This window comes from Oncorhynchus masou, chromosome 24 (genome assembly GCF_036934945.1).
Source record: "Oncorhynchus masou masou isolate Uvic2021 chromosome 24, UVic_Omas_1.1, whole genome shotgun sequence".
Taxonomy (NCBI): domain Eukaryota; kingdom Metazoa; phylum Chordata; class Actinopteri; order Salmoniformes; family Salmonidae; genus Oncorhynchus; species Oncorhynchus masou.
Window position 1 is genome coordinate 48,869,714 of NC_088235.1, and position 13,157 is coordinate 48,882,870.

At 42.9% G+C, this 13,157-nt stretch overlaps 1 protein-coding gene across 1 annotated transcript in view; it reads left to right on the forward strand.

The window, feature by feature from the left end:
- rgs7a (regulator of G protein signaling 7a) overlaps positions 1–13,157 on the forward strand; it is a 123,920-nt gene that overhangs the window by 67,927 nt on the left and 42,836 nt on the right. The window contains exon 3 of the mRNA XM_064934172.1: positions 1,278–1,374. Coding sequence (XP_064790244.1) covers positions 1,278–1,374 — 97 coding nt within the window. The remainder of the gene's footprint in view (positions 1–1,277; positions 1,375–13,157) is intronic.

Genomic DNA, 13,157 nt, shown 5'->3' on the forward strand with positions numbered 1-13,157 from the left:
ATGTCCAAACACACCAAGACAGTCGTGAAGAGGGCACGACAAAGCCTATTCTACCTCAGGAAACTAAAAAGATTTGGCATGGGTCCTCAGATCCTCAAAAGGTTCTACAGATGCATCATCGAGAGCATTCTGACTGGTTGCATCACTGCCTGGTACGGCAACTGCTCGGCCTCCGACCGCAAGGCACTACAGAGGGTAGTGCGTATGGCCCAGTGCATCACTGGGGCTAAGCTGCCTGCCATCCAGGACCTCTACAACCAGGCGGTGTCAGAGGAAGTCCATAAAAATTGTCAAAGACCCCAGCCACCCCCAGTCATAGACTGTTCTCTCTTTTACCGCATGGCAAGTGGTACCGGAGTGCCAAGTCTAGGACCAAAAGGCTTCTCAACAGTTTTTACCCCCAAGCCATAAGACTCCTGAACAGGTAATCAAATGGCTACCCGGACTATTTGCATTGTGTGCCTCCCTCCCAACCCCTCTTTTACTCTGCTGCTACTCTCTGTTTATCATATATGTGTAGTCACTTTAACTATATATTCATGTACATACTACCTCAATTAGCCCGACCAACCGGTGCCGCTGCACATGGGCTACCCGGACTATCTGCATTGTGTCCCACCACCCACCACCCGCCAACCCGTCTTTTACGCTACTACTAATCTCTGTTTATCATATATGCATAGTCACATTAACTATGCCTACATGTACATACTACCTCAATCAGCTCGACTAACCGGTACGGTATATTGCTTCGTTATTGTTATTTTTCACTGTTTTTTAAACTGTTTTTATTTCTTTACTTATCTAATACCTTTTTTTTACTTACAAATTGCACTGTTGATTAGAGCCTGTTAGTAAGCATTTCATTGTAAGGTCTACACCTGTTGTATTCGGCGCACATGACAAATAAACTTTGATTTGATGTCACATTTCTTTTAGGTTTTAGCTCAAAGGTGTGATTTTATTCATCACAATGCCCTTTTAAATGTACCTGAGATGTGACATTTAGTTCTGTCCTGTTTGTTTTAAGACACGCGGGATGGGGAAACATTAGGCAGAAACTTTGCTGTAAGATTAGCACTAATCCAATAACATAGACTGACATTGATAAGAGAAGTGTCTCTGCTGCAAATATCCAACCCAGATCTGTGTCACAGAGGCTATTCAGAACTCAGTAAGACACCACCACTCCCTCACTTTAGCCTCTTTCCTCAGTCTCTCCTCCAGACAATAATAATCCTGTTATCTTAAATAATGTCTTCTCTCATTTCTTCCAGATGGAGGACGTAATAGCACGCATGCAGGATGAGAAGAATGGAATTCCTATCCGCACTGTGAAAAGTTTTTTGTCCAAGATTCCAAGTGTTTTTTCAGGTAAAGGTATTGATTTAACTAAAGCTTTTGTGCTAATACATGGAGTATACCAAACATTAGGAACATCTTGAGTTGCATGGTGGACCATTCTTGATACACAAGGGAAGCTGTTGAGGTTGAAAAATCCAGCAGCGCTGCAGTTCTTGACACAAACCGGTGCACATGGCACCTACTACCATACCCCGTTCAAGGGCACTTCGATTGTCTTATCCCATTCACCCTCTGAATGGCACACATACACATCCATGTCTCACTTGTCTCAAGGCTTAAAAGTCCTTTATCCTGTCTACTCCCCGTCACCTACTCTGATTGAAGTGGCTTTAACAAGTGACATCAATAAGGGATCATAGCTTTCACCTGGACTCACCTAGTCAGTCGATGTCATAGAAAGAGCAGGTGTTCTTAATGTTTTGTATACTCAGTGTATATTAAAATGGTAATGCCAGGTAATAAGGACTTTTGGATTCTGACTGACTTGGAGAGCCATCGGTGGTTCTGAAAACTAATTTACGTAAACCAGAGAGTAGACAGAATAATGTTGCAGGGGACTGTCCAGAGTTCTGAAAAGAGAACCTAAGGCTGAGTAACAAAAACTCACAGCTAAAAACAATGCATATGGAAATTGGAAAGGCTAGATAGCCTTATAAATGTGGCTTGTTCTCTATAACACCTTGTAAAAAAGTGGTATGCTTATTCCCTTTGCAGGACTGCAAACAACAGATATGATCTGGAATCGGCCAGGGTTTCTCTTAGTTGATATTATTCATTATACAACAGGTGGGTCTAATCCTGAATGCTGATTGGTTGAAAGCGCATTCCAGCCGGTGTCTATTTCACAAGTTACCACCTGCTAAATCTATGACGTTAAAATACCTATGTACTTTGTTCCATCTGACTGCCCAATCCACTGTTTCACCAGCCTAGGCAGGCTGAGATCAAGTTATAATCTAGGGTTGCTACCCAAGCCGGCTGGTTGTTCGTTCTATTTGTTCGGTTGCCAGAGACGCGACCCAGTCGTTCAGTCTTTTTTTTCTGTATCTATGGACGCGACTTAGTTGTTCATTCAAAATGTTCCATTGCCATTCTGGATGGCAATGTTCTTATCCCTTGCTAGCCAACTACGGCTAAATTACAGTCACGTCAAACAGTGCAGACAGAATAACAACAGTAGCTGCATTTGTCGATGTACAGGGGTATGAGGTACAGTGGGACAAAAAAGCATTTAGTCAGCCACCAATTGTGCAAGTTCTCCCACTTAAAAAGATGAGAGAGGCCTGTAATTTTCATCATTCATCAGTTTAGTTGGCGCGCTTGACTCAGCAATCCACCTGTTTCGCTCATTCAAAATGCATACAAATGAATCCCAAACGTTACCAATAAACTTCATCAAAACAAGTCAAACAACATTTCTAATCAATCCTCAGGGAACCCTAATATGTAAATAAACAATACAATTTAAGACAGAGAATATTATGTTCATTACTGGAGATAAATAACGAAGTGCGCTCTCTCATCCACGCGCACCACAACACTACAGCCAAAATGTGAGCCATTTACAAAAACTACAAATGAAAACTTTTGAAACTCCTGAAACTATTTCAAAAGACTGTTGACATTTAGTGGAAACCCTAGGAACTGCAATCTAGGAGGTATTCCTTTTAAATTCCCGTAGACAGCCATTATAATCAGTGGTGATCCAAGTTAACCTCTTGAAGCTAGGGGGCGCTATTTTTATGTTTGTAAAAATAACGGTCCCAAAGTAAATGGCCTATTTCTCAGGACCAGATGCTAGAATATGCATATAATTGACAGATTAGGATAGAAAACAGTTTCCAAAACTGTCAAAATATTGTCTGTGAGTATAACGGAACTGTTAGAAAAATCAAACCAGGAAGTGGCTTCTATTTTGAAAAACTCCATGTTCCATAGCTTCCCTTTGCTCCATTTAAAGGGATATCAACTAGATTCCTTTTCCTATCCCTTCCTCAAGGTGTCAACAGTCTTCAGACATAGTTTCAGGCTTTTGTTTTGAAAAATGAGCCAGAAAGATAACATCGCGTCAGGTGGTCACATGAGTTTTGCTCGCGCAACAGCTATTGTTTTCCCTCTCTTACTGATAAAGACATTTGCGGTTGATATATTATCGATTATATATTTTAAAAACAACCTGAGGATTGATTATAAAAAACGTTTGACATGTTTCTGTGGACATTGCGGATATTATTTGGAATTTTCATCTGCGTTGTCGTGAGCGCTCTTTACTGTGGATTTCTGAACATAATGCGCCAAACGAACAGAGGTATTTTGGATATAAAATCATCTTTATGGAACAAAAGGAACATTTGTTGTTAAACTGGGATCGTGAGTGAAAACATCTGAAGATCATCAAAGGTAAATGATTATTTTGATTGCTTTTCTGATTTTCGTGACCAAGCTACCTGATGCTAAGTGTACTTAATGTTTTGTCATGCGATCAAAAAACTTACACAAACGCTTGGATTGCTTTCGCTGTAATGCATACTTTCAAAATCTGAGACGACAGGTGGATTAACAAAAGGCTAAACTGTGTTTTGCAATATTTTGTGATTTCCTGAATATTAATATTTTAGGTAATACTGTGGCGCTATGCTATTCAGCGGTTTCTGATGACAATTATCCCGCTTAAGGGATGGGTAGCGTCAAGAAACTCTGGGGGCAGTATTTCATTTTTGGATGAAAAACATTCCCGTTTTAAACAAGATATTTTGTCACGAAAAGATGCTCGACTATGCATATAATTGACAGCTTTGGAAAGAAGACACTGACATTTCCAAAACTGCAAAGATATTGTCTGTGCGTGCCACAGAACTGATGTTACAGGCGAAACCCAGATAAAAATCCAATCAGGAAGTGCCGCATTTTTTAAAACTGCCTCATGCCAATGACTCCTTATATGGCTGTGAATGAGCTACGAATGAGCGACGTTTTCCACGCATTCCCCAAGGTGTCTACAGCGTTGTGACGTCTTTTCAGCCATTTCCATTGGACAATAGCTGTAAGGGACCATATTTAGCGAGTGGTCACATGGTGTCTCCCAGAGAACATCTCGTGTAAAATATTGAGGTAGCCATTTTTTCCATCGCTTCTTATGAGAAACCAATTGCCTTGACGGATATATTATCGAATATATATGTTAAAAACACCTTGAGGATGGATCCTAAACAACGTTTGCCGTGTTTCTGTCGATATTATGGAGCAAATTTTGAAAAAAGTTTGCCGTTATAGTTGAAGTATTTTTCGGTCGATTTCTCAGCCAAGCATGATGAACAAACGGGAGCTTTTTCGCCTACAAAAATATTATTGTTGGAAAAAAGGAACATTTGCTATCTAACTGGGAGTCTCCTGAGTGAAAGCATCTGAAGTTCTTCAAAGGTAAATGATTTAATTTGGTTGCTTTTCTTATTTTCGTGAAAATGTTGCCTGCTGCCAGCAGAGCCTAGCATAGCATTATGCCATGATAAACTTACACAAATTTTGAAAATCTGAGATGACAGTGTTGTTAACAAAAGACTAAGCTTGTGTTTGAATTTATTTATTTCATTTCATTTGCGATTTTCATGAATAGGAAAAGTTGCATTATGGTAATGCGCTTGAGGCTATGATTACGCTCCCGGATATGGGTTTGCTCGTCGCAAGAGGTTAAGGAAGGAAATTCCACAAATGAACTTTTAACAAGGTACACCTGTTAATTGAAAATGCATCCCAGGTGACTACCTCATGAAGCTGGTTGAGAGAATGCCAAGATTGTGCAAAGCTGTCAAGGCAAATGGTGGCAACTTGGAAGAATCTCAAATATATTTTGATTTATTTAACACATTTTTGGTCACTACACGATCCTATAGTTTTCATGTCTTTACTATTATTCTACAATGTAGAAAATAGTAAAAAAATAAAGAAAAACCTTGGAATTAGTAGGTGTGTCCAAACCTTTGACAGGTACTGTGTAATAGTGATGCCAAAAAAGAAAATGATTGTAACAAGTGCGCTGAGAGTCGGGAAACAAGTACAGGGAGTGAGTGTTTTAATAAATTAACAAAACAATAAACACGAAACACAAACAACGCACCGACATGAAACAGAGTCAATAACACCGGAGGAAAGAACCAAGGGGAGTGACAGATATAGGGAAGATAATCAAGGAGGTTATGGAGTCCAGGTGAGTGTCATGAGGCACTGGTGTGCTTGACGATGGTGACAGGTTTGCGGGATAATCAGCAGCCTGATGCAGCCGGAGGGAGAGTATACGTGACAGTAACCCCTCGCTGATGCACGGCTCCTGCCGCAGGATGCCAACAAAGGGGATGAACCTGGGGATTAGGGGCGGGAGTGGACTGGTCACCCCTGCGGAGGCGCGGGAACCCGTCACGTTGGCTGAGGCATGGGAACCCGTCACGTCGTCTGAGGCGTGGGAACCCGTCACGTCGGGAACCTGACGATCTGGCTGAGGCATGAGAACCTGTAGTGGCTCCCGGACCCGACATAATTTACACTGACACAAAAAAAACACTCCCTTATGCTTCCCTTAGGTGAGGTGTTATTCTATAACGAGTGCGCTGAGAGTCAGGAAGCAAGGATAGGGAGTGAATGTTTAAATAAATAAAACAATAAACACGAAACACAACCAACGTACCGACATGAAACAGAGTCAATAACACCAAAGGAAAGAACCAAGGGGAGTGACAGATATAGGGAAGAAAGTCAAGGAGATGATGGAGTCCAGGTGAATGTCATGAGGCACTGGTACGCTTGTCGATGGTGACAGGTGTGTGGGATAATCAGCAGCCTGATGACCTAGAGGCTGGAGAGGGTGTATACAGTGCCTTGCGAAAGTATTCGGCCCTCTTGAACTTTGCGACCTTTTGCCACATTTCAGGCTTCAAACATAAAGATATAAAACTGTATTTTTTTGTGAAGAATCAACAACAAGTGGGACACAATCATGAAATGGAACGATATTTATTGGATATTTCTTTACTTTTCTTTACTTTTTTAACAAATCAAAAACTGAAAAATTGGGCGTGCAAAATTATTCAGCCCCCTTAAGTTAATACTTTGTAGCGCCACCTTTTGCTGCGATTACAGCTGTAAGTCGCTTGGGGTATGTCTCTATCAGTTTTGCACGTCAAGAGACTGGCATTTTTTCCCATTCCTCCTTGCAAAACAGCTCGAGCTCAGTGAGGTTGGATGGAGAGCATTTGTGAACAGCAGTTTTCAGTTCTTTCCACAGATTCTCGATTGGATTCAGGTCTGGACTTTGACTTGGCCATTCTAACACCTGGATATGTTTATTTTTGAACCATTCCATTGTAGATGTTGCTTTATGTTTTGGATCATTTGTTGGAAGACAAATCTCCGTCCCAGTCTCAGGTCTTTTGCAGACTCCATCAGGTTTTCTTCCAGAATGGTCCTCAATTTTAACCATCTTCCCTGTCCCTGCTGAAGAAAAGCAGGCCCAAACCATGATGCTGCCACCACCATGTTTGACAGTGGGGATGTTGTGTTCAGAGTGATGAGCTGTGTTGCTTTTACGCCAAACATAACATTTTGCATTGTTGCTGACCAGAGCACCTTCTTCACATGTTTGGTGTGTCTCCCAGGTGGCTTGTGGCAAACTTTAAACGACACTTTTTATGGATATCTTTAAGAAATGGCTTTCTTCTTGCCACTCTTCCATAAATGCCCTCATTTGTGCAATATACAACTGATTGTTGTCCTATGGACAGAGTCTCCCACCTCAGCTGTAGATCTCTGCAGTTCATCCAGAGTGATCATGGGCCTCTTGGCTGCATCTCTGATCAGTCTTCTCCTTGTATGAGCTGAAAGTTTAGAGGGACGGCCAGGTCTTGGTAGATTTGCAGTGGTCTGATACTCCTTCCATTTCAATGTTATCGCTTGCACAGTGCTCCTTGGGATGTTTAAAGCTTGGGAAATCTTTTTGTATCCAAATCCAGCTTTAAACTTCTTCACAACAGTATCTCGGACCTGCCTGGTGTGTTCCTTGTTCTTCATGATGCTCTCTGCGCTTTTAACAGACCTCTGAGACTATCACAGTGCAGGTGCATTTATACGGAGACTTGATTACACACAGGTGGATTGTATTTATCATCATTAGTCATTTAGGTCAACATTGGATCATTCAGAGATCCTCACTGAACTTCTGGAGAGAGTTTGCTGCACTGAAAGTAAAGGGGCTGAATAATTTTGCACGCCCAATTTTTCAGTTTTGATTTGTTAAAAAAGTTTGAAATATCCAATAAATGTCGTTCCACTTCATGATTGTGTCCCACTTGTTGTTGATTCTTCACAAAAAATACAGTTTTATATCTTTATGTTTGAAGCCTGAAATGTGGCAAAAGGTCGCAAAGTTCAAGGGGGCCGAATACTTTCGCAAGGCACTGTACTTGACAACGATACTGATAACCGATATTAAACATTTTTGCGGCCTTTTAAGCATTCTAGTACAGTTAAATTGACCACTGTGTCCATGTGTGTGTGTTAACTAAGGCACTGCCTCTCAGTTCAAGAGGCATCACTACAGTCCCTGGTTTGAATCCAGGCCGTATCACATCGCGCCGTGATTGGGTCCCATACGGGGGCGCACAATCGGCCCAGAGTCATCTGGATTTGGCCGGGGTAGGCCATAATTTTAAATAAGAATTTGTTCTTAACCTGTTGAAACTCTAGGGGCGCAATTTCATTTTTGGATGAAAAACGTTCCCGTTTTAAACAAGATATTTTGTCACAAAAAGATGCTCGACTATGCATATAATTGCTACGATTCGAAAGAAAACACTCTGACGTGTCCAGAAATACAAAGATATTTTCTATGCGTGCCCTAGAACGTGAGCTTCAGGCAAAACCAAGATGAGACGGCATCCAGGAAATGAACAGGATTTTTGAGGCTCTGTTTTCCCTTGTCTCCTTATATGGCTGTGAATGCGAGAGGAATGAGAATGCCCTTTCTGTCGTTTCCCCAAGGTGTCTGCAGCATTGTGACGTATTTGTAGGCAGATCATTGGAAGATTGACCATAAGAGACCACATTTACCACGTGTCCGCCCGGTGTCCTGCGCCGAAATTGGTGCGCAAAAGTCACCTGCCACTATTTTTCCAAGGAATACAGAGAGTAAAGCAAGCTTCCACGAACTGCATGTCAATGAAGAGATATGTGAAAAAACACCTTGAGGACTGATTCCAAACAACGTTTGCCATGTTTCGGTCGATATTATGTAGTTAATCCGGAAAAAGTTTTACGTTGTAGGTGACTGAATTTTCGGTTCGTTTCGGTAGCCAGACGCAATGTGGAAAACGGAACGATTTCTCCTACACACAGACGCTTTCAGGAAACACTGCGCATTTGGTATGTAACTGAGAGTCTCCTCATTGAAAACATCATAAGCTCTTCAAAGGTAAATGATTTTATTTATTTGGTTATCTGGTTTTTGTGAAAATGTTGAGTGCTACATGTTATTCAAAATGCATTGCTAGCTTTGCATACTCTTACACAAATTAGTCAATTTCTATGGTTCAAAAGCATATTTTGAAAATCTGAGATGACAGTGTTGTTAAGAAAAGGCTAAGCTTGACAGTAGGCGCATTATTTTCATTTTATTTGCGATTTTCAGAAATCGTTAACGTTACATTATGCTAATGAGCTTCAGGCTATAACTGTATACAGGTTTTTTTCATAGCCAAACGTGAACAAAACGGAGCGATTTGTCCTACACAAATAATATTTTTTGAAAAACTGCACATTTGCTATGTAACTGAGAGTCTCCTCATTGAAAACATCCGAAGCTCTTCAAAGTTAAATGATTTTATTTATTTGGTTATCTGGTTTTTGTGAAAATGTTGCGTCCTAAATGCTACTCAAAATGCTAAGCTAGCTTAGCATACTCTTACACAAATTAGTGAATTGCTATGGTTCAAAAGCATATTTTGAAAATCTGAGATGACAGTGTTGTTAAGAAAAGGCTAAGCTTGAGAGTAGGCGCATTATTTTCATTTTATTTGCGATTTTCAGAAATTGTTAACGTTGCGTTATGCTAATGAGCCTGAGGCTTTAGTAATGATCCCGGATCCGGGATGGGGAGTTTCAAGAAGTTAACTGACTTGCCTAGTTAAATAAAGGTTACACACACACACACACACACACACACACACACACACACACACACACACACACACACACACACACACACACACACACACACACACACACACACACACACACACACACACACACACACACACACCACACTGACCAAAAAGTTATTTTGTTGGCATTTACATAAGTCCCCATTACCAGTAAAACATAATAAAAACCTATTTCTTTCACTTACATGCTGTGCTGTTTCATTGTTCATTTGTTCAGTCGTTTCATTGTCAACCAGGATTTCCTCATATGTCAAGCAGTGAAGTTTCATCCCTGTCTGTCCGTGACCCCTCTTCCTCAGGGGTACACTGTCACTGTGTCCATTTCCAACTTGTCCAGCTGTGTATGTAACATTTCACGTAAACCCTGTTTCTTGTCTGCATCGAAGTAGCGGTCCTTGTACATAGCATCGAGCATGGTTTCGACACAGTAAAGAGAGAATGCCACCAAATCGCTTATTCACAGCCTGTGTCGGCAGTTTTGTTGAGCAGGCATTTCAATGCCATGACAGAGGGTATCACGTCGGCGCAGTTGATGAGATTGTTTCTCGAGTCAGTTGTTTGAATGGAGCTAGCTAGTGTGTTCAGGTTTCCAAGTTCATGTTTCCAAGTTTTCAGACATATTAACAAATGCCATGCACATTCAACCAGCACATTCATGAGCATGCAATATGACTTTTCTCAGTATGAAATCCTCGACGACCCACTGTGCTGTCAGACTCAGCATGCTCATGGGGCTGATATCGCTGGTCCAAATGTTAGTTGTGAAGCTAATAGCAGTGACGCTATTACTGTGTAACTCCGGTAGGCCAACATCTGAAAAATGGCGCACTTGGTAGTGTGTACCGGTGCTCGACCAGTCGGCGAAAGCCAACATCACCCATAACAGGGAATGGTTGCTTGTCAAGGGCAATGAATTACATTATCTTGGTGTTAATGGATTTCGCCTTGGCATTGTCTTGCTGAAATTTTCTTACTCTTTCAAATGACAGCTTGACTCGTTAACTGCTCGATCCACACAGCTGACACTGTTGGCTAGGTTAGGAATGCTATGTTGCACGGGTAGCGCAAAATTGTATGGCATCATTACGTCATGTACCTACATTATATACGTATGTACGTCAGCTTTGACATCAGTTTTGCACATCGGCGTTAAACTACCGGTTCCGGGTTGGAGCGAGCGGTCGCATCTACACTTCGGCATCTACACTTCGGTCCGCAGGTAGTATAACTTTCATTACATTTTCATTACATTTCATTATAGTACAACGGTTTGATTTGTCTAATCTTAGCAATTTCTTCTTAGCTAGCTACATAGCCGTCTTTGTATCAAAGATAATTGCGTAATTATCGTATTTCGTCGTCCTAACGTAGTCTTCACTGCTATCTGCCCAGCAGCTAGCTAACGTCCACCGATTACCAGCACTGTAGAAACTATTCACTCAACTGAACGACTCGATTAGTGTAGTGTTAGCTAGCTACATAGTTGTCTTTGCTGTCTTCGTATCCAAGATAATTGTGTAGTTTAGAGTGTGTAGACTTAGAGTGATTATCTTAATTTACCGAGGTTAGCTAGCCAGCTATTTGTCGTCCTCAACGTAGGAGATACTGCTAGCTAGCTAGCCAACAGCTAGCCAACGTCTACCGAATTGAACTTCAACTACCCGGTCAACATTCCGCTTCGCTCCACAGGTAGTATCACATTTTCATTTCACTTCATTACAGTACAACGGTTTGATTTGTTTGATCGTAGCTAGCTAGCTACATAGCCGTCTTTGTATCTAAGACAATTGTGTAGTCTAGAGCGATTTTCTAGGTTAGCTAGCCAGCTATTGTCGTTCTTTTAACGTAACGTAACGTAATCAACACTGCTAGCTAGCCAGCTAGCCCCGAATAGCAGCACTGTAGAAACTATTACACTCGACGGAACGACTTGATTAGTGTAGTGTCAACAACGCAGCCACTGCCAGCTAGCCTACTCCAGCAGTACTGTATCATTTCAATCATTTTAGTCAATAAGATTCTTGCTACGTAAGCTTAACTTTCTGAACATTCGAGACGTGTAGTCCACTTGTCATTCCAATCTCCATTGCATTAGCGTAGCCTCTTCTGTAGCCTGTCAACTATGTGTCTATCTATCCCTGTTCTCTCCTCTCTGCACAGACCATACAAACGCTCCACACCGCGTGGCCGCGGCCACCCTAATCTGGTGGTCCCAGCGCGCACGACCCACGTGGAGTTTCAGGTCTCCGGTAGCCTCTGGAACTGCCGATCTGCGGCCAACAAGGCAGAGTTCATCTCAGCCTATGCCTCCCTCCAGTCCCTCGACTTCTTGGCACTGACGGAAACATGGATCACCACAGATAACACTGCTACTCCTACTGCTCTCTCTTCGTCCGCCCACGTGTTCTCGCACACCCGAGAGCTTCTGGTCAGCGGGGTGGTGGCACCGGGATCCTCATCTCTCCCAAGTGGTCATTCTCTCTTTCTCCCCTTACCCATCTGTCTATCGCCTCCTTTGAATTCCATGCTGTCACAGTTACCAGCCATTTCAAGCTTAACATCCTTATCATTTATCGCCCTCCAGGTTCCCTCGGAGAGTTCATCAATGAGCTTGATGCCTTGATAAGCTCCTTTCCTGAGGACGGCTCACCTCTCACAGTCCTGGGCGACTTTAACCTCCCCACGTCTACCTTTGACTCATTCCTCTCTGCCTCCTTCTTTCCACTCCTCTCCTCTTTTGACCTCACCCTCTCACCTTCCTCCCCTACTCACAAGGCAGGCAATATGCTCGACCTCATCTTTACTAGATGCTGTTCTTCCACTAACCTCATTGCAACTCCCCTCCAAGTCTCCGACCACTACCTTGTATCCTTTTCCCTCTCGCTCTCATCCAACACTTCCCACACTGCCCCTACTCGGATGGTATCGCGCCGTCCCAACCTTCGCTCTCTCTCCCCCGCTACTCTCTCCTCTTCCATCCTATCATCTCTTCCCTCTGCTCATACCTTCTCCAACCTATCTCCTGATTCTGCCTCCTCAACCCTCCTCTCTTCCCTTTCTGCATCCTTTGACTCTCTATGTCCCCTATCCTCCAGGCCGGCTTGGTCCTCCCCTCCCGCTCCGTGGCTCGACGACTCATTGCGAGCTCACAGAACAGTGCTCCGGGCAGCCGAGCGGAAATGAAGGAAAACTCGCCTCCCTGCGGACCTGGCATCCTTTCACTCCCTCCTCTCTACATTTTCCTCCTCTGTCTCTGCTGCTAAAGCCACTTTCTTCCACTCTAAATTCCAAGCATCTGCCTCTAACCCTAGGAAGCTCTTTGCCACCTTCTCCTCCCTCCTGAATCCTCCTCCCCCTCCCCCCTCCTCCCTCTCTGCAGATGACTTCGTCAACCATTTTGAAAAGAAGGTCGACGACATCCGATCCTCGTTTGCTAAGTCAAACGACACCGCTGGTTCTGCTCACACTGCCCTACCCTGTGCTCTGACCTCTTTCTCCCCTCTCTCTCCAGATGAAATCTCCCTTCTTGTGACGGCCGGCCGCCCAACAACCTGCCCGCTTGACCCTATCCCCTCCTCTCTTCTCCAG